General features: G+C 45.4%; 1 protein-coding gene across 1 annotated transcript; it reads right to left on the bottom strand.

The window, feature by feature from the left end:
• Positions 1–33: 33 nt before the first annotated feature.
• On the bottom strand, positions 34–22032 carry LOC130248559 (solute carrier family 23 member 1-like). Its single transcript, XM_056482408.1, has 12 exons — positions 21441–22032; positions 17745–17903; positions 16327–16484; positions 13204–13363; positions 11686–11867; positions 8530–8650; positions 8068–8224; positions 7651–7904; positions 4614–4778; positions 3669–3777; positions 2517–2612; positions 34–1375 (listed from the first exon to the last, which is right to left on the bottom strand). Exons 1-12 carry the CDS (start codon positions 21492–21494, stop codon positions 1107–1109), a joined length of 1884 nt encoding a protein of 627 aa, XP_056338383.1. The 5' UTR covers positions 21495–22032; the 3' UTR covers positions 34–1106.
• Positions 22033–24649: the final 2617 nt, after the last annotated feature.

The raw sequence follows: 24649 nt of genomic DNA on the forward strand, positions 1-24649 counted from the left end.
ATTATTTATTATACTTACAAAAAAGCAGGTATTTATCTCAATGAAGGAAACACAAGCTTGTGCTACAGCAACAATGTTATTACACACCACCAGCAACCAGGACCACATGTGATCACATTGCATGTGGCCATACAGGTTGAAGCTAATAGGGAATAGGAGCAATAACCTGCACACCTGTTTTCCAGAGAAGTGCTTGTCACCACACAATCACCACACCAGACCAAACAGGTACATCAAGGGTACACAGGACATGGCAGTAGCATACAGATGTACAAGATTGTGAGCAGAAGTGTTTTGTCCATTATATTTGATGAGAATTCCTTCATCTTTGTAGGGTTGGGCACCCTACAGGAAACTGGTTCGCCTGAGACTCCTTCCCAACACTCCAAAGGTGGAATACAATTCAGTGAAGCTGGTTTTTTCTGTTAGGTCAAGAACCTAACTAAGGTCTCTAGAGTCCCTTTGTGGTCTGAGACAGAAGAGACGAGTTCAGAAGACAATCCAACCCATTAACTTTAGATGCCTCTCTTACAACAACATTCATTTGGCTGGCTAAATTATGGGAATATGGAATGAGATGAATTATGATTTAGAGGCACCTGCTCCTTCCCCTTGGCCAGGATGAGGTATAAAGCACAAGGTGAGAGGTGAATGTTGCTTTAAGGTGCTGGGGATTAACTTCAACCCAAGGGATGCCTGAGACTGGTACAGGGCCCACATCAGGGATGCCTTCTCCATTGGCTCCTTCAGCTGCCATATCAGGGGACAGGAAGCCCTTCTGCTTCAGCTGAACATCTGCCCCTTTGGGTGCCCAAGGGTCAATGCAAGGAAGGAAACAGAATATCTTTACTAGGCATCTCTTGGCCTTTGGTGTTCCTTGAGGAGGAATTAGGTTCTTCCTAGAAGTGAGCAGGCAGGAAGAGAGGAGGAAAAAAATACTTCCTCGAGGCCATCAGTGATGCAGTCAGCAGAGCTGGGAAGAAGAACATATTACCCTTCTCCTGCTCCACCCTCTAACAGCAGCCAGCTCATGCTGAGATGATGAGGGCTGCAGACACACTTTCAGACCTCTGCTTCTGAGATGAGTTCATTTGCAGGCCAGGTGCTTATATCCTTGTATCATCACCAATCTCAGAGTTTCTTTCTAAGCTTGCTTTAACACTGTTTTTCTGCCCAGCAGCCTTCAGTTCATTCATTCTCTTGTCACAAGGCAGTCTTTTGGGGCAAGCAGGGAGATAGTGAAACCAAGAGACATTGCAATATTTGGTGCCTATGCCAAATGGAAGATCATAGACCTTGGAAACAAACTGAGAGCTCTCCGTCCCTCCCTCATGGCTTTGCTTCCATGCCAGGAGCCCCCGCTCCTCCTGTGTTCCTGCAACAGCAAAGTGAGATTGTTGTGTTTGAAACAGCAGGTGGTCGAGCATAGGGCTGCTTGTGTGCCTCACAGCACTGCTCAAATCCCAGCAGATCCAGCACAAAATACAAATCCCTTCTACTTAAACCCTTCCAGCTCCAAAGAGCTCTACAAATATTCACTAACGAGCTTCCAGACAACATCCCTTTTCCTGCAACAGCTTCCAGATAGGCAGCCATCTCCACTGCTTTCTGTGGGAATCATGTGTACCAAGAAGTTTTCACCTGCCCTAGGAGATCCCAGAACAGTTCATGCAGTGCTGGGAAAGCAAGGCTGGGTGTTAACTGCCCAGACACTTCAGAGTGGATTTAGTTAGCAGTTACTGGTCAGCCACAGGTATTTACCCTAGCCAAAGGAATTCCTAAGTACCTGTAACTTCTGTGGGAACAAAGTCCTCTTGGGAAAGGGAGCACAGCTGTAAATTGTGCCCAGAGGAGCTGACAATTGAAGGCTACAGGGAAATTAATGAGCCAAAGGGAGACTGGCTCACTGAGAAGCCTCAGACAGTGACAGAAACTGTTTAACAGTGTCCTTCCTTCTCTTTTCCTGCAGCAGAAAAGAGGGTTTCCTCTCCTATTCTTATGCCCTCCCTCCCCATGCTAGCTGAAAATCCAAGACTCTTTGCTGCCTGTGAGGATCAGCTGCATGTGGCCTGTCTTTGGCCACTAGCCTTTGGTCACCTACTGCTTTCCACTGCTGTGGCTTTAGCTCAGCCTGTTTTAGCAGCTCCCATACTGGCACACATTGGCTCCTTCCACTTTTTATAGCTGCTTTCCTCTCTCCTTTTAACTAGCAACGTGGTTTTAGGCTGGCATTTTCCCTAAAAGACATATTTGCCAAATAAACCTTTTCCTCAGTCTAGGTTGTTCCTAAAAAATTATTTAATTATGAATTATTTAACTTTTGATAAGCTGCTGTTTTCTAGCCAGAGACCATTTCAGTGAAGCCTCCTGTTCCTCACCCCTCTCTGGGAGGAGTGCAGTCACATGATGTTTCATGGTTGCTGGCACAACTTCTATGCATAGAACAAAAGACCAAAACTATCAGGGAAAAACCCTAGTACAGGCATAAACTAGAAGCTCATTTCAGCAAATCCTACCTGGAATGGTGTTATCCAGGATAAAGCCCAGAAGTCCACCCACAAACATGCCAGTGGTGAGAAGCACCAGGATCACTTGGTCAAGCTGTATGATTCCTAGCAGAAAAATAAAGCTTTAGATCATGGTGCAGGAAGATGCTTTTCACCTGTTTAACCAGCAACATTTCTGGTGCCAAGAGGCTGCAAGCTGCATGCTTGCTTGGATGAGATTTACAACTCTAAAACAGAGTGTAAAATTTGGCAGTGGAAGGGAGAATGATGTCACAGCCAGTTTCAGACCTACAGTTTTATTCTACATGATTATTCACAGACCCACAGTGGGAAGGAGATGGCTCATAAATACATTAAGAGCCTGTTAACAGTGAAGACCCCAGCAGTGTGTGAGAAAAAACCACCTTCTGCTCCAAACACATTCAGCACATCCACAACACCTAACAGTACCCTACAGGACCATGAGCTTCAGTTCCCAAGGAAATATGAGTAATTTAGCATGGGATTTCACCACAAGTTCATCAGCTGTGATGTTTCCCTTTGAGGGCTGGTGGCTATGAGCAAAGCCCAGTGGCACTGAGCATCTCCTAGAGCATCTATAGAGCATGTGGTCTGTGGGCCCAGCTCTTTAATCAGCCCACCCAGCACACCACATACACTTTAAGAGAGGATTCTCTGGCCCTTGTGATGAAGACATTAGTCACACAAGACACAGCAAAGGGCCAGCTGTTGCAGAACTGAAATTTCAATAGAGTGAACTTGACAGAATTTAGTAGAGGAGTATGCTCTTGCATTTTGAAAGCACAGCATTTTATTGTGTATGAGCATATAAGAAAGCCTTATTCATTAAGAACCTTGATCAAGATTCAGCCCTGGAGTATTCTCTTGGCCTGCCCCAGGAATGTGTCCCAGGGAAGTGCTCTGCAATCCTTAACCCAAGAAGAATCTGCTGAGGTGCATTCACTAACCACAAGCTGAGATTTCTGCATCAGAGCTGTGCATCAGAGCAAAAGGCAAAAACAGCCCTCACAGAAAGAAACAGGTAACAGTCAAAGCACAGGTTTCAGCATTTTGTGAGGAAAAACTATTTTAAAGGATTTCTCTGGTCAGCCTTTCCTTCAGTTTTATGCTACAGAAAATGCTTCTGATGTCACTTCTTACCTGTTTCCAGCAGGGTACTATGTTTGTTTGCCCAGTTGGGAATTGTGAGGCCAGCAAATAGAGAAAATCCAAAGATAAAGATGTTTCTTGAGGAGTTCATATCTGTGTACTGCACAGAGAAATTTCATACAATGAATGCATAAAACTGTGGATTACTGTTGTGTTCATGAGACATGGTGGGATGCAAACACTGGAATCAGGAATGGACCAGCCCTGGTGCTGCTGGTGATCCTGCAGTCCCATTGCCAGGCAGCCCTGCCCTTACCAGGGAGCCCACTGTGATTCAGCCCCTCTGGGTACAGCCCCTTATCTTTACCTGAGGAATTGCCAACATAAATGTTTATATTTGCTGCAGTGTGGTTATAGCTGACACACTCTGGTAAGAATCTGACTGGAAACTGGGAGTCCAGTGCAGTTTTGGGCACCACAAGATAAGATGTAAAGCTATTAGTGAGTGTCCAAAGGAGGGCCACAAGGATGGTGAAAGTTGTGGAGGAGAAGCTGCATGAGGAACAGCTGAGGTCACTTGGCCTGTTCAGCCTGTAGAAGAGGGGACTGAGGGGAGACCTCACTGCAGTCTGCAGCTTCATTGTGAGGGGAAGAGCAGGGGCAGGCACTGATCCCTTAACTCTCATGACCTGTGACAGCAAATAGCATGAAGCTGAGTTAGGGGAGGTTTAGGTTGTACATTAGAAAAAGGTTTTTCACCCAGCGGGTGGCTGGGCTCTGGAACAGGCTGCCCAGGGAAGTGGTCACAGCTCAAGAAGTGTTTGAATGATGTTCTCAGGCACAGGCTGTGACTCTTGGGGTGCCCTGCTCAGGGCCAGCAGCTGGACTCAATGGTCCTGATGGATCCCTTGCAACTCAGCTCATTCTGTGATTGTTTGTTTCAATGAAATGAAGTCCCCTTCAGCAGGGATGACACAGTGCTCACACAGCTCTTACCTGTAAATTGGAAATGCCCACTGCTGTGATAACTCCAAACATCACAAGGAACATGCCTCCAATCACGGGGATGGGAATGCTGGCAAGCATTGCCCCAACTTTCCCGAAGATGCCGCTCAGGAGCATGGCACAGGCACCAGCAATGATCACCACTCTGCTCCCTACCTGGGGCAAGAGGAAGAGGAGGCACTCACACACTGACTGACAGAAGGGTGAGGGGTGGCAGGCTCCAGTGCCAGCCTGCCAGGCAGGTGTTGCAGCTCTGGCCCTGGGATGCTGACACTGAATGGGAAGCATCTGTATTTGTGTACCATAAATATTTATCATGCACTCTGAGAGCACCACACCTATTTACTCAGTGTTATCCTCTCTCCTACTATTGACAGAACTTCAACAGTTTGCTATTAAGCTGAGATTTAAAAAATTAAATTAAGAGCACAGTAATCCCTACCTGTTCTTGCTTGTTCTTGCTTTAGCCTGGAAATATCTTGGCATACATACAAGCCTGGCATTGCAACCCCCCAGTCAATTCACTGGACATCCACATGTGGCTTTCAATTAGGTGTCCCACAGTGATCCCTCCATTCCCTGGAGACCAAAATTTCAGAGACAGAGCTGGCTGGCTGCTCCATTATGAGCTCTGGGATCTTATACATCCTTTCTATGGTCAAGAAATAAGAAGTGAGGAAATCTCTTGGTCTGTCCCTATCTCTCAGCACCCATCTATCTTCAGCAAAATCATTTTTTCCCCTAGAAAGAGTCAGGTTGGCCTTTTCTTGGTTGAACACTACAACAAAGATGGGATGAAGCACCAAGCCATGCCTTTCATTCAAGTCTGCTAGAGCCTATAAATAGGAAAGAAAAAGAGTATCTGCCAAACAACAGGTTGAAAGAGACATTTATATGGAAAGTGTAAAGGAAAGCAGCAATATTTGTTAAACTTCCAAGTCAAGATATGCCTTGCCCACACCAAAAATTGGACTGCCTAAAGAATCATGCTAAACTTACAGTATTTGTGTCAGGGAAACTCTGTAATCCTCTGCAAACATTTAATAATTCAATTAAATATTTTAATCCTCCCTTTAAATATCTGAAGAATGTCTACTTACAGGGCAGGCTTTTTGCGAATGTTTTCAACAAAAACATTCTCAGTAACTAATATTCTCTCTTTTTAGGTATTTCTTAAACACATCCCTTTAAAATATTTTAAGTCTTTTTTGATTATGAAAGATAAATTAAAAAGATTTAGTATGGAGTTTCAAAATAATGCATCAGGTGCTTCATTGCATTTTATACTCTTGGCTTCAAACCTTGGGACACTATTACCATCTAAATGTTACTTAATAAAAGCTAACAGATCTATTTGTTCCAGGATGAGAACAAAGATTCAGAGTCTCAATTTGCTAAAATGTTGAATTACCATGTATATGAAGTTGGCCTTAAAGGCAAAAGACCTAAGCCAGTGATAGCACTGTGACCATATTCTGCTAAAACCACTAGTTTAGAGTTTGTTTCAATATTGGAAAACAATAAAATCAATTCTCTTTCTTAAGGCTGAAGAAACTGCAGGCTTCCCCATAATGTGACGACTCTGAGGCCTTTATCTCTCTTTAAAATGTACTGAGTTCTCAGTAGTAGCATACTGGGCCTGATCAAGCAGTTTAAATATTGGTGCCTGGTGCCCTGTAAGATGTTGCATCTTGGCAGCTTCTAGCAGCTTCTCCTTGCCTTATCCATCAGCCCCTGTATGTATCTGAGATCTCCAAAGACTTCTCAGGTGGTGCTAGGCATCTTTGTTTAAGTAGAGGAAACAAGTCCCTTGTGTTTCCATTTGTTATGGAAAAACGTGTTTCCCACGTAAAAAAAGAAATTAAATCTGCCTTGTGCTCTCAGCATTGCCATCTGTCCCAGCCAGAGTGTTTACACTGATTTAAATTGACTGAGATGGCACTCCAGGTTTTCAGCTCTTTCAAGTGTGGACAGAGTGAGCAGAGGTGGGATCCAAGGGAAATATCTCTCCTGAATCAGCAAGGATGGCATGTTCCCCTGGAGGACTTAGCATGCATTGTGAGAATATGTGTTTTATAATCTGGTAATTATGAATGGGGACAGCATCCCATACATACAATGCATGCAGCAAACTACACATCAGGAAAGAATAGATTGATAGTATGCACAGACTTCCTAGTGACAGTGCACACGTGGTGACAGTGCACACGTGGTGACAGGCTAAACTGGGCTCCATGCAGACATCCAGACAGCCCCTGGTGCTCAAGGCAGCCACCTCAGTCAAACATTAACACTGCAATGTGTGAAAAATGGTTAGAGTGAATGAGGTTTATAAAATCCAGTGAATAAGAAATATTGTAGAGTGGAAGCTGTAAGGAATCTGCAATTATTTACTGACTCACAGCTCTTCTGGCATGATATTGCTTATTTGGCAATGATTTGAAAATGTTGTCCAGTTAGCAGCTAGATATCTGTGAGCCTAACCTCTGGCTGCAAAGCTTAGTGAAAATCTATGATCTGATTGTCAAGCTTATCTCTGGAAATTTCTTTCCCTGATAAGAGCAATTAATATACTCAAGGGACTCACAAAACTTTATAGAGACATAAAAACACCAATCTTTGCTATCACATTTTATAACCCTGATGAAATAGTCTACCTTTCACAAGATTGCCATCCTTGGGTTATAGAAGCCGGGGAATTTGAAGCCCTAATTAAGTCTTCACCCTTTCTCTCCTCTCTCGGCACCAAGGTTAGCATCGTCTCTTCAGCCTTACCTAGCTCAGGTGCCACTGTGAGTGCACTAACTCCTTATGTGGGCCAGAAGCAGAGAAAGGAAAGCATCTATTGAGTCGTTGGTCGGGCTGCTGTAGGTCAGCGATGTGCCAAGCACAGTTTTGCAGCGTGCCCTTCGGAGGTGGGCTGGATCAGTGCCCGGCTCCGGCGCACGGCCGTGCGCGCCGCTCTCCGCGCTCGCCCCCGGGGAAGCCTCGGGGCGGCACCGCAGCCTCCCGGCAGCAGCGAGCTCACCTTGGTGATGCCCAGCGCCCCCACGTTCTCGCTGTAGGATGTGGTGCCGCTGCCCGTGCCCCAGGCCCCGGCCAGGAGGCAGCCGATGCCCTCCACGCCGATGCCGCGGCTGATGGCGTGCTGCGGCGGCGAGGGGGCCCCGCACAGGCGGGCACAGGCGTAGTAATCTCCCACCGACTCCAGCATGGACGAGACCACCCCGGCCAGCATGCCGAAGATCCCAGCCAGGCTCACCGTCGGCCTTCCCCACTGCCCTGCAAGTAAAGAAATGGGTTTAGCTGGGTGGGCGCGCTTGCCCTGAAATCTGAGCAGCGGGAACGCCTGGGGGTGCTCGCCTGATTTTTGACTTTTCATCTCCTGCTGGCAGGCGAAAGTGGAGGTGCAAGCAGGAGCAGGCAGGATGGGGAAGGGAGGTACCTGGGTAAGGCAGCCGAAACCAGGGAGCCTGTGCCAGAACGGCGCCGCGGGTGTCTGTCCGGGCCAGGTGTCCGTAGGCAGCGGGGGCCGCAGGCAGGACGCTGGCCACTGTCAGCACGTAGCACAGCAGCCAGCTCAGGGACAGCCCCAGCAGCACCTGCCCAGCACAAGCAGCAGTGGGGCTGGTTAGGGCACGGCTGCGTCTTCTGCACGGCGGGGAGGGCACGGCGACCCGCCCGACCCTTTCCCTGCGCACGGGATGGAGCAAAGAGCAGCAGGAGCTCCTGGTGGCCCTCCTCCTTCTCTCCCCCCCTCCAATGGTCAGGGCCATAGGGAGCTTTTCCCCTCTGCCCCTTATCACACAGGCTCATCTGGACACGAGTGGAAAGAGCCCAGGCAGCCTCGGGGCAGGCGGTGCCAGTCCCTGTCACAATTCCCTGCCGTGCAGGAACCCCAGCGTACCGGGAAGATCTGGAAGAGGTAGATTGGAGAGAAGTGGCACTTCTTGTCTCTCTGGTAAGATGGCAGTGGCACAGCAACATCTTTCAAGTACTGAGAGAACAGAACTATGAAAAAAATAGTCCTAGAAGGAGGGAAAAGAGACCAACATAAACAACGTGGGTGCCCAGCTGCCACCTGTTCCCACATTAAGTGAAGACCTGCTACCCAAGTACCCAGGACTCCAGAGGATCCATAAAAACAGGCTCTCAGCAGCAGAGGGTGGCTCCCCACTCCACCAAGCCAGAGGTGGAACAAGCTTTCCATAATCTACAAGCTTTCCATAATCTACTGATAGCTCCACATATTTGCAAATAACTCTTCTATCCTTATTGTTTCAAGACTGACACCAGAGATCTTACCATCTGTAAGTATGACACAGTTGCAGAAAGGTTAAAAATGCCTTCTAAGTGAGACCTGACAGACTTACAAGGTTCAGGTTCTGCCTGTGTAATTCAGATATACTAAAAATACAGGATTTATTGTTTCCTGATTTCAGGTTTACCTATGCTGCTCTTCAAGGAGCAAAAAGCTCCTGTAACACAGAGTAAAAGAAGAGGATTTGGTTTGGCTGTGCACATCCCAGTTTTGAAAGGGAAAACCATGGTGGGACTGTGGGGCTGCACATGGTGCCCACGGAGCCCTGCCAGCCTGGCAAGAAGTGGAGAGCAGAAGGGGAGAGCATGACTCTGTCTGTGAGGGCTTTTCAATGGACCTCTGAGGGGCCTCTGAAGGGCTTCTCATTATTTTATAATAAATCTAAATTTCATACATTGAGCAAATTAATCTGGATAGGATTTGATGAGAAATCAAGGGCACTGACTTCACTGTTTTCCCCATGTGTGAAAATGACCAACTGCAGGTGCAATAGTCAGGGACAGGCAGAATTCCAACAGTGCAAAGAAAACTCTATCCTCATTTCTCTGCAAAGACACTCCACAACATATACAATTCAAAGCACTGGATGACTGGGGGGAGAAAGTCTGAAGAGGAACTAGTTTCCATTTGTGGTTTCTAATGCTACAGAGTTCAACAGACATTTTGTGCATTTGCATGAACAAAGGTGCTCAGCAGCCTTATCACTCACCACAGAACCCTCATCTGTCTCAGGGAGGTGTCACTGCTTATTATTCAGGTTGCCTGACACATTATATTAACAAACTCTATTTTCAGTTGTTTACAGTTCTACTTTAACTTTACCCATTCAGGATGAAAATTTCCATGGAAAAAGTCTGCCTCAGGGCAAATATTTTTTCAAAAATATATATCAAACCTATTTCAAAGAGTGGCATTCAGGAACTAGACATAGCATATAGCCTTGCATTGGAAAAGTCATTTTGCCTTAAGCAGTAACAAGATCTCTATCTGACCTACCAAATCTGAGATTTAGTAGAACTTGTTCTTTGGGGCAAAGGATGTTGTTTCTCACAAAAATCTGCTCAGGTATGCTCAGTCTGCAATAATGGTTCCAGGTCAGCAGAAATATCTCAGACTTTTGCATTTTCAGACCATAAAGATTCTGAGTCTTCTGAGTATGTCCAGGCATTGCCCATTAATTAACTGTATGTGCATCATCACCAGAGAGTAAGTCACCACACACTAGGGAAATTTCTTGAGGAAGCAGTGGGTATCTTCCATCACAAGAGCACTGGGATGTGGTGGGGCTGAAGAACAGGCCTGAGACCACATGGCTCATATCTTCCTCTTTCTCCATCCCTGCTTTCCCTCTTTCACTATGGAGTATGAAGAAGGCAGCAAATGAGGACACATCTGGGATGGCTCAGGGCACAATGATCAGGCTGGGACTAAGGTTCTGAGTCAGGAAAGAAAGTATTTGGATTACCACAGGTAGAAGATGAGACAGAAATGAACAGGACAGAAAGGTGATTTGGGCTGAGAGCAGGGACTCAGGCTGAAGGGTTGGGACCCTGTAAACAGTGGCACAGGTGGGCAAAGAGGTCAAGTGTGAGTCTGAGGTTAGGAGCTAGTGGCTGGAGAAGAGCAGCAGAGAAAGGAGGTAGCCCAAGCAAGGCCATACAGTTTGAAGAGGAAAATTCACATTTGCTAAGCTAAGGGGTTAGGACAAATCACCAGAGCTGGAGAACAGGACAGCAAGCCAGGAGTATGATGGGAGAAAAAGTGGTGAAAAACAGCTGGGTTTTAAGCAAGGTTGGAATCGTATGGGATGCTGATGGAAGAGGTCAGCTAGGGAAGGAACTGGAGAGGGAGAAGAGAGGTTTTGGGTTCTGGGAGGGCAGGTTGCAGGGAGAAGAGACCAGGAGAGTAGTGTTCTGGAGTATGTCCTCACAACAGTGTGCAGTCTTCCAAGGGCTACAGTCAAGTCTGTGTCTGAAGTCTCCAAAATCCGCTCTGAAAGCACCAGCAAATAATGGGAGCCCATAGAGAGGTTAACAACCTACTCCTGCTGTATTCTATCCCATGCTGAAGTCTGCATTAGGGAGATGAAGGTGCCAAGTCTGCAAGGCAACCATGGAGTGGCATTTCTCCTTTTTCAATCCATTTCTGAAATACCAAGGAAATTTTGCTTCAGTCTAACTCATGCACAAGGGCAGGCACATAAATGTCCCTGAAAGAGCACTCACTGCTGCAAAGCTACATGTGTAAATAGACCTTTCCAGACCCCCTCAGGCCCTCTCTGCAGAGAACAATTCCTCCTACTCATGTGAAGACAATACATAAAGCACCTTCTATTTCAACACAGAATACCTGGCTCTGAGTGCTCAACCTTGTCATTTTAGGAATGCCTTCCAAACTTAAATAATGGGTGTGTAAGACAGTGTGTGTAGACAGCTCTGACAGACTGCACACACATGGGAAAGGCCTGTATCTTTACTGACCTATGAACTTTGGATTTTTACAAAAATCAGGTTTTTTAAACTCATTTTTGGGTTTTGATTAATTGCTGAGGGCTTTAGCTTCCTGGGGGTTGGAGGAGAATGGCTGTGTCACATGGCTGCCTTGCACAAGCCTGTCACATGCTGGTGCTCAACAAATAAACCTCGAACCCAGGGGAACTCTGCTCCAGACTGTGACAATTGGTTTCATATTAGAGGCAGGTGATTTGTGTACTGCCAGCTTTCCCAGAGAAGTGAGACTTACATGAATGCTATGCCCCAGTGCTTCCCAGCCATATTCCCAGCCGACTCAAACAGAGGTAGTGCAACCAGGGTGATGGTGGGGGCAATTGTCAGGGGGCCAATGAACCTCATCAGAAATCCAATCAGGCCTGAAAATCCAACGACGATTTGAAAGCAAGAAGCTACAATGATAGTTCCTTGCACCTGGAAAAGTGGAGGATGAAAACAGAGGTTGGAAGGAGCTCCAGCTGCTGAGCCTTTTCTTCATGTCAGTGCAAATGCAGCGTGAGAGCCAGGCTCAGTCTCCAGTGACAGCCTGGCACAGAGGCCACCTGCTGACAGCAGTAAAACCTGGCTGAGAATTACCTGTGGGAAGGACCACCAAAGCAGCAGCACAGCAAATCCCCCCTTGGCTGATGCATTTAGTCCTCACCAGGGCTGATTTTGTTTCAGAGATGCTTGTCCCCTTGGGCCACCCAAGCATGCATCACCTGCCCTGCACTCTCCTGCCTGCTCCCCCAAGAGAGGGGAAAGCTCTTGCCCTAAAAACAGGAGCAGGGCCATGGTCTCTACTGATCTCCCTTTTGGGAAGGGCTTGTATTTCTTCAGCACATTGATGGGGCAAGTGACTGACCTCAGCCTATTTTTCTTTTTTTCCTCAGTATCAGTTTCACTCTGGGAACACATTTATCACCCTGAACTTCCCTGTGTTTGACAGTCTTTGCCAAGGAGGCAGCAATTACATTCTGAAATGCTGCTCACCTCAGTGTCAGCTTCAAGCAGGGGTGAGGCTGCTCTCTGCCTTCTCAGATTTGGTGACAAGCCCTGGCTGGGACCTCAGTGGTGCTGAGCACCTTCCTTCCCTCAGCTCCAAATGGAAGAGAAACACAGGGGCTGGGTGAATGACCCAGGCTGAAAGAAGATGTCAACAGTGCCCTTAGGGTGGATTTATGTGGATCAGCAGAGAGCAGCCTGTGCTGCACAGCAAATCCCCAGGTGAGCTTTCAACACTTCTTAAGTGGTTTGGAAAGCACACCAACAAATGGATCAACAGAGGCAAATGTAGTCACTTGCTCTGATAAAGGCCATTGATGTAGAATAAAGCAGTGAGACCCCTGACCTTTCCTCCTCCCTTCTCATTACCTAATAATGCCCTTTTCCTTAATATTTATGATAGGTTTTGCCTTGGATTTTTTTACTAGGGTTCCTGTCCTTAGGGTTCTTTCCTTGGCAATATTTTCCCTTCCTTTCTTCTTCTAGGCTAACCATGCTTTATGGAGAAGGGATCTGACTGGAGTAGTGGAGACTTTGCAGGGACCATAAATCACATGAAGAGGTCTGTATGTCCCCTGTTCAACAGCAGTGAAGCACCTGCTTTTTTGATTAGAGCATAGATGCTTAGGAAGCTGCAACAGCATGAGGGCCAAGGTTCATTGGGAATAGGAATTTCTCCAGCTGTGATGGCCATGACATGGTCAGGCACTTTACTGAAACCAAAGAGCCCTGATACAGAGCAGGTGTCACTGAAAATATCATATACCTCTCTCATCCGTGTCTGCCAGATTTGGATGAATTCAGGTGAAGAGGCATTCACCAGAGTGGCATTCTGTGTCCAGGCAGGACACTTCCAACTGGGGAGAGACAGCATTGCCAAGGTGGGGGTCAGGAATGTGAAAGTCCCTCCTTGAATAATAGGCAGCCTGGAAGGAAAGCAGAGGGAAAAAATAACAAATGACAATGCTAGAAACTCTGCTCCATAAGAGTGAGAGAAAGGAAAGCAAAATAAATTTAAAAATCCATCTGCCCATGGCCTCTGACAGTATCTTTTGGATTGTTGTGGCAGGCCACCATCACTGACCATGGGTGGGAATTGCTGCCCATTGCATGCAAGAGCAATGATGTGGGGTAAGAGCTGAGCTTCAAATACCAGCAAAGGAGGGGCACATTGGTGCCACAGTCCAACCCTCTACCCCATGTTAAGGAAAAAGTAGTGCTTCTAATGGCTCATGAGACCACAGACCTTCACAGAGTAGGAAAAATCTGGTGGAGGAAAGAAGACCAAGGAAGGAAGAAGGTGAGATGCTGAAGAAAAGCTCAGCATCAATCTTGCCAATATCCAGTTCTTCCTCTGCCCCTTTTGGCTGCTTTGGTTTTCTTCACAATGTGCTCATGCACACAAGGACAGTCACTAACTGCTCTCCATGTCACAGCAGTCCTCATTCTGAGTGTGATAGAAAATGTGATTTGGCTTTTAGTTCACTGGGTTTTAATGCCAATTCCTGTTCTGCATTTTCACTGACACTAGAAAGGAAACCTGCACAGAGGGGTCTGTGGGCACTGACTGGGTGAGACCTTGGCTCTCCCCCCACAACATGTCTCCTAGCTTGGAGTATCTCTCCCTCTGGGAATCCCTTGTGCTAACAAGGAGCTTGCATCTCCAGAGCACTGGCTTCATGCAGAGATTTATACAGTAAAACAATGCTCCTTTGACTACACCAGCCTTTTTCCATGTATGAAAATACAGAGACAGAGACCTAAAAGGCCTGACTGGCTCCTCAAAGCCCCACACAAGCCCCAATTGCAATGCAAGGGTTTTTTTAACCATTCCTCTAGTGTGCTTGAAAAATCCTAAGCTGACTGAGGGTGGGCACAGCATTCCTGAAACAGCCAAAGGAAACCTCCAAGGTGCCTCTGTTTCCTCTCTTCAGGAAGCACCCATAGGAGGAGCCCCCAAAGCAACCTCTCCTTGTGCCAGGAGCTCTCATGGCACCTGTTCAGAAAGGCCATGGCACAGCAATTCAGGTGACTGCTTTTGAAGGGCACAGCCTTCCCTGAAACATTCTTGAAATAAGAGATGGCACAGCTATAACAGACCATGTCTCTGTTACCTAAACCAAATATTTGTACTAGTCATGCACAACGGAAGCACTGTCAAAGCTTTGAAACAATTTTGCTGGACAAGGCACAAAAAACAAACAAAAAGAAACAGAGAAGGCCCAAGGCCACGACTAAGAATCTAACAATGGGTTTATAGTTCCTGCTGTACTGGTCCTTAAGATATTTCACAGCTCGTGTTGGCATGGGTGGGCTCAGAGGAAAATGCTTAAGGGGCACACTGAACGAAATCTTTCCTGTGAGGTTTGCAAGAGGGAAAGCTGCAGAAATAGAGAAGGCAAAATTATGTTTTGATAGTCAGTGTATGATATCCAAGCATTTACTAAGCAGGGATCACTGTAATGGCAAATGACCTGTGTCTCCCCTCAGGAGCCTCTCAGGAGTGTCTCCAGTGACTGACTGGGACCCACTGCTGCTTTTTCATGCTGTGCAATATGACTGAGCTGCAGGTTGCAGTGGGTCAGCTCTTCCCTTGGCTATTGCTTCATGAATGTCCTCATGTCTTGTGGTTGGGGTCAGCAACAAGACAATTGCACCCTCAGCACGGCAAAAGCCATTCAAGTGTATCCCATGGGAACAACTCCTTACCAATTAATTTGATCTGTTGTGCTTCAATTAGCTATTCAGCCATGGGAGAGGCTCTCTGCTACTCTTTCATCCCCAGTTAATAGAGAGCAGGGGACATTACAGCTATCAGGAATTCACCAAGCATTTGGAGGTTGCTTGGAAGATCTCAGAATGCCTGAATTGCACCAGGAACAATGATCATGCATTCCAGCCTGAATTTAGCTGAAGAACTAGTTTCTCTGTTTTTTGTGGTCGAGGTGCTCCTCCTTCCTCCACTAATCCTGTAACAATATAGGAGCAGGGTAGCACCCTTCAGGAAGTTTGTCTACAGACACTTCTTAAGACTAAGAGAGATAGAAAAGTTTCAGTAGTGAATGAAGCAAGAGGAAGGAAAACATTTTGTGGAACTGGCAGTTGACCAGTGATTTGATGGTAGAAGTTTTAACCAGAGTCCTCAGATTCAGAAGCCAAAGAATATGTTTGTTTTTGAAGCAAGAAACACAATGGTTCCTGCCATACTGGAGGAAAAAACAGCTTATGGAAAGAGAGAGATGGCCCAGAGTCATGACAAGAAGAATAGAAGAAATTTTTCAAGGTCAGCAAAGATACAGGATCTTTCTGGAAATGGGGAGTACTTGCAGTCATCTCTCTCATTAAATACTTATTTTTCTGGATACTGAATGGCAGCTCCATAGTCATCTCACTGCTCATCAGCAAAGGATTTACCTTTTATGCCACAAATCCCTGAACACAGGAAATGGCATCACATAACAGGACATGATGCTGAACTCTTCCCTGAGTCCCTAAGTGGTGGCAGATGGATTTTGATTTCTCTTAATTATCCCCTCCCCTAGAGTTTCCTGTAGAATCTGTACTCTCTTGACCCTGGATCCAAATCAGAAGGCTCCTGCCTCAGCTGGAGGATCCCTGGAGTAAGGAGCAAGCAGGTACTTTTTACTGCACGTTGCAATGCTCTATTATTTTGAGAACAGATTCCTTATAAGCCCAAAAAAAGGTATGTGATATATCAGGAGATGCAAAATTCAGAACAACAAGGTAGCCCTGCAAAGCTCTCAGCAGTTTCAGGGTGCTTTGGCACGGACCCGTACTGCCCAAGGGTAACAAATGACTGTCACTGATAAACTCTGCAACAGGGTCACTCAATAATTGCTCACATTCCCAGTTCTTGCATTTGACCTACCTGACTCCAAAGAGGACTTGCAGCAGGGTGCAAATTCCTGAGACAAAGAAGATGGTGCTGATCAGGTGGCTCTGGGTCAGTAGGTCATGCTGGAGGCAAAGCCCTTCAGAGAGGATCAGCGGGATGGCTACGAGACCTCCCATGGCTGTCAAAAAGTGCTAGGAGCCACAGAGAAAGACTGGGTGAAAAGTACACAGAGCTGGCTCTATGTTATTATCATGTTGTTGAGAGAACTCACAGATTTGTGCCTTTTTTTTTTTTTTTTTTTTTTTTTTTTTTTTTTTTTTTTTTTGGCAGCTTTAGTGCTCTGTTAGGGGCTGTTCCAAAGCACCTACAAGAATTACAATGCACCACTGAAATGTCTCCTCCTGTACATGTCCAAAGACCTTTTGTAGTGCTCTGGACTTCCCAGGCCACTGTCAGACACAACCAGTCTATCCTCAGCACCTGCAGACAAAGCTGTTGGACATACTTTTCCAGGAAGCTGGGGACCTCCCAAGGTAGAGGGAGATAGCAAAATCAGGCAAAGTGAATGCAAATATTTCAGTCCCTCTTATTTGCACCACAAAGCTGTGGCACATTGGAGCTACACACCAGTAGCTTTTATCACACAGTGCAATTATGGATGACCATAAAAAACAAGTGCCAAAGAATGGAGGAATTGGGCACTGTATTTGTCAGAAGAGTCACATACATATTTCTACAATGACCTGTAGTTAAAGACTAAATGTGAAAATTACTTTTAAAACCTCTTTTTGTTTTAATTATTGTTGTTCACTCTCACTTGGGAGCACAGGACTGCCATGGTGAAACTGGTGGCACTCAGAAATACACACTTTATTTGTTACAGGCATGTTTTATTAAAATTATGATGCAGACGTGTTGGGTTAATACACTCTAAATTTCCATTTAAGGAAACAAAGGTACAAAATTCCACCAACCTCCAGGCACAGTCTGTCATTACCTTAATGACTCTGAGGTCTCTTTTCCCATAGACTCCCTACCCAGCATGGCATTGGTGGCACTGGGTCATTTAACACAGACACCAGACAAAACAGTGTGTGCCCTGCTGCTCAGCTTTTGTTGCTGTGGGAAGGCAGAAGTTCAGAAGCCCTTACATGTTTGGCTGCCTTTAGCCAAGGTACCCAACATGTTCTTATTAACTATTTGACCCCAGCCCCAGGACTCTGCCTGACCATTTGCACTTCAGGTGCAATGTAGCTGTGGGCATGATGATAATAGTCAGTGCTCAGGATGTGGACCAAAGGACTTGAGCTCACTAAGATCCAGCCTCAGAGCTCCATTCAAGTCCTGTGAAAAGTAAAGCACTCCCAAACTCAGGTTTCACCCCAGTTAACTGGCTGAACAGCCATGTAACTTTCACCTACTCCCAGCCCTCCACCTGCATCCCATCTCACCTGAATGCCCAGCAGGATGCACAGATACCAGGGGGGCACATCTGTGACAATGTAGCCAAGCTTGGTCCCTCTGTGGCCAGTGCCCCCACCTTCCTCCAGGGAAGGTGGGGCCCAGGCAGCATGAGCTGGTGAGGAATGGCAGTGGCTCCCATGTTCACCCTGGACAACAGGAGAGACACTGTTAGCCACAGCCTGGCCCTGCAGACACCCAGCAGCTGCCTCTCTTGCAGCACACTCCACATCTGGCAGGAAAACCTGTGTAGCTTTCAACAATGCCACAATATTAAAAAAAAACAACAAAACAAACAAACAAACAAACAGACCAAAGAGGGGAAATTAAAACAGATGCACAAAACAAATATGGAAAATTTTTGCATGCACTGGTGTGTCTAGGCCTGAAGAAACATTAGAGGGTGTCTCAGTCTCAAAGGGACATCCAGAAAAAGTGTGTTAATATCACTAAAATCTAGTTAAGGATGAAAAAACTGCAACCAGAAGCAAGGAAGAGTGTGCAGTGGGCTTATCAGTGAAAGCTGCACTGTCCTTTGGTTTCTGTACCTCCTGGCAATTCCAACCAAAGAGCATTTTTGATAAAATATGCTAAAACACCTGGCTTTCACTAATTACTGAGTAGAAGCATGTTTTATATTTAATTTCCTTGGTCTTCTCTTTCAATCTCCTTATGCTCACCTTTGCCAGTGTTCTGCCTTGATAGACACCTTCCTTTTGTCTTACAAGAAAACCCTGCTCCTGCAGAAGAGCTGGGTGAAACACAGGGACACCAGTAGATAGGAAATCCCAGCATCCATCCCAAAGGAGCTGGCTGAAACTGCTGCCCAGGAAGGCTTGGGTCTCCTCCCAGGCAGCCAGAAACCCCAGGGCTTCCCAAGGAGCTGTATGCCCTTCAGAGTTATTTATATAAAGATGCATTCTGCCAAGGAAAGCAAAGTAGTGCTTTGCTTCATTTGCCACAGCTTTTAAGTTGAGCAAATTCTCCTCGTTCCCTGTGCCTCCTTCCAGCTCTCTGCACACACATACACACTCACATTGTGAGAGGAGGCTGCCTGGGAAACCACAACACTTAGAACCAGATGCAAAAGCTAATTCAGATCCCAAAGCATTTATTTCATTGACCCATCTCCAACCAGCAAGTTCTCAGCATCCTGGCAGCAGAGGGCTTTTCTGGGCTGAGATGCCCTGCTCTATCAGGCAGGGACAGAAACCTGCTGTCTGGAGAAGCTTAATGAGTTTGTCTACACCAAACTTCTTAGGTTTTTATCCTCCAAGTCCTGCAGGAACCTGAAGACACCAAAATACCCAACACAACAGCAAAGTGTCTGCAGTAACACTTCTGGCCTACCTACTGATGGAGGCAAACAGGTAGTGCTGTGATCAGGAACAGAGATATAAAATTGATGTTGCATTCTGTTGTAAATTTGCAGGTGTGGCAGATTATTACTGGATTCATTTGCCTGAAACCTCCAGGTTTGCATTCCCTTGGTTGAGTCTCCAAAGTGCCATTTTAGGGGACGCTGTTGAAAACAGGCCATGTAATCCCTAAGACCCCAGACCCTAATATTGTTATTGATCTGAACTGTTGTGTGAGGGGTGGGGAACTCAGGTTGTAATGGTGTAATTGCTCATCAATTTCTTTGCTAGAGGTCCCTCCCCAGCAGCACCTAGCTCAAGCTGCTTTTTACTGCAGTACTTAACTACCTTAAATTAAAGCCCAAGACTGCTACAGGATAGCTATGGTGGAGAAGCCTCTTTAACAAACACAGGGTATTTTTACAGCTTAGGCAAACTGGGAGCATTAAAGATACTTGAAAATAGATAGGTGAAGGCAGAGTTAATTCAAACTGAACTCAGGCATGAACTTCAAGAGCGACAGATATTCCTTAATAAACTCCCTGTGCAGGCATTTTCATTTTGGAACAAGAGAGCCTGAGCATGGATTAACCAATATACAGCAAGGTACTTAAGACTGCCCATGCATGGAGTTATTTGGGGACAAATACTCCTGAATAGCACCACGGGTAGACAAATGCTAAGCTAGGCAGACAGCAGTAAGCTCCTTTCTTTTCATTGCAATTTTGCCTGTATTAACCAGGAGGCATATTCCAGCCAGGCACAGCCTGTGCCAGTAACAGCCCTGCATGACCATCACATGAGTGCCTGACACTCCCCAGGAGCTGGAGGGGAGTGAGCAGGGCTCCTCAGCAAAAGGATGGAGTGGAGATAGCAGGATGAGAAAGCAGCAGAGGCACTGGACTCAAACTGAAATGTAGAAGGTACCATCCTAAAATCTGAACACATTTTTGCTGTGAGTGACCAAGCACTGCCTAGAGAGATTGTGGATTCTCCATCCTCAGAGATATTTAAAAACTGTCTAGACACAGTCCTAGTCCTAGTCCTGGCTCTGGGCAACTCTGCTTGAGCAGGGGTTTGGAGAAGGTGACCTCCAGGGTTGCATTCCAAGCTCAGCCAGCCTGAGAGGCTGAGATGCTGGCAGGAGGACAAGGCAGGAGCAGTCTGGAGCAGGGAAGGGAAACCACTGTTGGGGGTTCTCATCCCAGCTGCTCCCATGAATCCAGGGGACCGGTACACCTTCCATGTGCCTCAGGCTCCAGATACAGCATGAGGGCCCTCAATCTCATTTTAAATAAGTGCATCAGGAAGGCAGTCAGGAACTGAACTGCTGAACTGCTTGAACCACAGGTAAAAGACTTTTGTCTTCTACCTTTTTTAGGGTGATTCAAACCATAAGAATTCACAAATCTGCTATAATTATGGCAGAACAAGTTGAAATGGAGAGCCTGTTAAAAATAATGAAAAAGAACTGATTGACTCTGAGCACTTCCTGAGGCTCTGCCCACAGCTGGCACAGCACCTCCACTGTACACAGCAAGCCCACACAAAGCTACCCAAGGAATGTGGGACTTGTACACTAGGAGGTTAATTGTTCCCTCCAAGGTAGCACAGACAGGTAGTCTGTACCAAGATGCATCTTGCAAACCCCACTCCTTCACATCTGCTGACAGAAAATAAGCAAAGTTTTTAGTTTCTAATGGAGGTGACCCCTGCTTTGGGATAGGAAGGGGGCTATCATGTTCCAGGACCTTGCCCATGACTGTTATAGCTAGCAGCATTCTCAGTGTACCACACACCCCTGGACTGGCACATCATTTACAGCTTTTATTACACCTCTGTAATTCTACAGGGTGCCCTCCTCAGCTGACACCCAAATCCCTTCTTCACCCACCTTTCTAACAATTCACCTCACTGGAAATAGGTCCAAAAGATAAAGAAACACAGTCTTTACTAGGCAAAATTTCTACTATAATTTTTCTAACTAATACATAAAATGCTTTACCCAGGAACACAGCCACAAGCTCATCTGCTTTTCAGTATGGATACACTTGTGCTGCCGTTCATCTACATTATCATTTTAGAAATAATGGAGAGAAAAAACATTAAAAGGGTGCCAGAGAGTAGAAAGTATGCTGAGTCTGCAGCAGCAGCAGAGGCTGTAGAGAGGAAATAATTCTTTGGATTCTTGTCAGTAAGAGCCGAGACAGAAATTAACCACACACCAGAATAATTGCAGCAGCCCGAGCCCTCAGCTTTCCCTTCCTCCTCCTTCCACAGGATTTGCACCTGTTTATGCAAGAATTACCCTTCAGAGAGCAGACTCACCACAAAGCTGGGGTTATCCAGCCCGTTGAGATCTCTGTCTGAAGAGGGGGTCATGCCTTCCACTTGCCTTCACCGACTACCTTGAAAAGGAATCAGTCAGAAGAGGAAAGCCTCCCAAATTCCCACTCCTTCCAGTCAAAACAGCCCTAAAGAAACAGGCTGAGAAGATGCAGATGCTGGATTTCAGTGCTCAGTCCTAGCTATTCATGTGAGCTGTATTGCTGAAGCATTTCCTTTTCTTTGGCTTATACAAGTGACTCCTTTTCTCCAGTTGATTAGAGGACTGGCATTCAAATCAAACTGGAAAGCAGCCATTTCCTGGAATGAATCAGAAACTGATGATAGAAAAAGCTTCATCCATAGGTAAGGATGGTGGAGGATATCAGAGGGACATTGCACACAGCCTTGGAACTTGTTGCTTCATTACCGTTTCAACAGCAACTTGCATTTTTCGTGTGGGTTGGGCCTGTTTGAAGATCTTTGTCATCATCTTTGGGAGATTCAATTGCTACATAGTTTCACTTACTTCATATGTAAACTACTGTGTATTTTGTCTTAGCTACAAACATTATCATCTTGTAGGATACTCCTGTTACAGCCTGAAAAGAATTAAGCTTTTACTGGGAATTTATTTATGGCAGCAACCAATGGCCAAGTGCTGAGATGCAGTAGTGGTTTAGCTTAAATAAATTTTAAATAGAATGAGTCATAGTTGTAATATTGGGTGATTTAGAATACAGTTTGCTTAGCTTTACTTGCTTAGCATGAGTAGCTGGATTTCCTGAAGCCTTGGGCCACAAGCTGTGGATTTCACAGAGATATGCTTTTGGCTGAAATACAGTTAATTTTCCTAGTAACTGGTACAGTGCTGTATTTTGTCTCTAGTATGAGAATAATATTGATAATACACTGATAATTTAGTTGCAATATTTATCCTGAGTCTAACACTTTTTTAGTTCCCCATGTTCTGCCAGTGAACAGGTGCACAAGAAGTGCAAAACAGAATGGGGATGATACAACCACCAACTCAATAAAATAAGGGATGCTACAACCATCAACTCAATACAATAAGGCAATGGCCTCCCTGCATGAAGACAGAGTCCAATAAGATGTTAGAAGACCTAGACCAGAAATCACCGTTGGACTAAAAAACTGCATTAAGAGCACATGAAGGGCAGGTGTGTAATCTTAAGCAGGTAAATGCCTGGGGATTTCTTTGTTCATGGTCCCTCTCTGAAGGTTTCCAGCTCAAGCTGCCATGCTGCTTGCTCCTTTACTAAAGTATTTATCTAATGCCTGAGACTCTGTTGTAGGAAACCTATGGTTGAGCCTGAATGAGGGAGTAGTGCACCTGGGAGCATGTGTGTGTGAGTGAGGAAAGGGACACCCTCTGGCTCATGGAGCTGCTTACTGTGGAGGGATTTTGGTCTCTGCTGTTATAGTCTTGGAGGGGTGTGTGGGTGTGGGTGTGACTCCTGAAACACTAAGGCAGCAACTTCTCCTTTTGCACAATTTATTGGAACACGACAGCGAAGAGAAATAGAAAACATAAGACTGAAAAAAGATAACTTCAGGTCATCTGATTATCCCCATACAGCTAAGGACCCTAGCTCAGGACCATCAGATGGCCCAAAGCATTGTTACCCTCTTCTTAACAAGTAGCAAACGGTGTTAATGCTCTGTGAGACCATTCCAGCCACCCTCACCCCAACCTCTACTTAGATTAAATACTATTTACTTGAATGGCTTCCCAAGGCAGTGAGCTTCCCAGACCAGTTGCAAAGAACTCCTTTAGAGAGGGGCATGTTATCACCTGCACTTAGTGACCAGCCATTGGAAATATCTCCTGGTTTCTATGAAGGATGCAGTGAAACTGAAACTCAAGTCCTTATTCCTTCTGTAGAGCTTTGGTATTCTCAGATCTTCTCTTGAGAACACTTGAGAACACTGTTAGTGAAGTTACGACCTACTGGACAGATAAATTCTAAGACATCAAAATCATTGAATCATAAGATGGTTTGCATTAGAAGAGACCATAGAATCATAGACTCAGAATGGGCTGGGTTGGAAGAGACCTTAAAGATCATCTAGTTCTAGACTAGAATGTCACAATATTTCTTTGGGGCTTTTCTAACTTCCCAGTAAATTTTAATTTTAATAAAAAAACCTCTCCTACCTCATAATTTCAACCCAGCATCTGTTCAACGACTCCTCAGTCTTGTCATAACCTTGTTTTCAGGTGAGACCCAGGCATTCAGTGACCCGGGCTTCTTAAACAATTTTTATAAACATTCAAAAGGCATGGGTGCATTACAACACCTGTGTCACCTAGCATATGAAACTGCTCACCCAAATAGTATTAAGTGAACAGGATGAGAAGAACAAAATAATAATAATAATAATAACAACAATCCTTTTCTTCAAAAAAAAAAGCTGGACAGAAAACGAGTGTGCCCACCTGGGAAATCCTGCAGTGCAAAAAATTCACTTTTAGAGTACCAAGAGATTGTAGTTTTTAATAAAAAACACAAGAAGTCCTACATAGCCCAAAGCCTGAACATTAGAGTAAGCCTGTTAGGAATGAAGAGTTTAACAATACCAACCACTGGCCAAAAGAGGGTTAATAATCTGGAATCTAGATGCAGGTTATGAAATAGCACAATATATATGTCAAAATTCATGGGGTCCCTGTGAAATGCCCCAGCCTGGAATATCCTTACTTTGTAAATAAGCAAGAAAAGTAGGAAGTCTCTATGTACATGCAGATATTTGTATACATAATGTATACATGCACATTTATATGCATATTTAAGTATATATAACATTATTATTAATAAATTAGTAAATTGTGAGTTTTTTCAGAACAAGAAATTATCCATTAAGCAAAAATGCATGTTTGAACAGAATGATATGAACTACTGATTATTGATGACAGTCTACTCATGATACAAATGACTTTTAAGTATAAATTGGCAGGTACACACCATTTCAAGTTATTCATAATGTTATAGAAAAGAAAACAAAAAAAATGTAATATAGATTGGCTTTAGATTTGTGTGTCTGGCATATTACTTGCTGTCAGTCAAGTGACCTGGCCAGCTCTCATGACAGCAAAGGCTGGCTCAGTTTATGCCCCTGAGGGGAGCATAACTCCAACTTTATGCCTCTGCAATGCAAGCAGTGATACAGGAACTCCCTTTGCCTTCAGT

The sequence above is a fragment of the Oenanthe melanoleuca genome, chromosome 1A (assembly GCF_029582105.1).
Source record: "Oenanthe melanoleuca isolate GR-GAL-2019-014 chromosome 1A, OMel1.0, whole genome shotgun sequence".
Lineage (NCBI taxonomy): Eukaryota > Metazoa > Chordata > Aves > Passeriformes > Muscicapidae > Oenanthe > Oenanthe melanoleuca.

Bases quoted from the DNA above. Each gene is read 5' to 3' on its own strand.
- LOC130248559 (XM_056482408.1), bottom strand. From the start codon at position 21,494: ATGACCCCCTCTTCAGACAGAGATCTCAACGGGCTGGATAACCCCAGC. The intron at 17,904-21,440 runs GTGAGTCTGCTC...CCTGTTGTCCAG, and splicing joins TGGATAACCCCAGCTTTGTG to GGTGAACATGGGAGCCACTG. The intron at 7,905-8,067 runs GTACCTCCCTTC...CTTTACTTGCAG, and splicing joins GTTTCGGCTGCCTTACCCAG to GGCAGTGGGGAAGGCCGACG.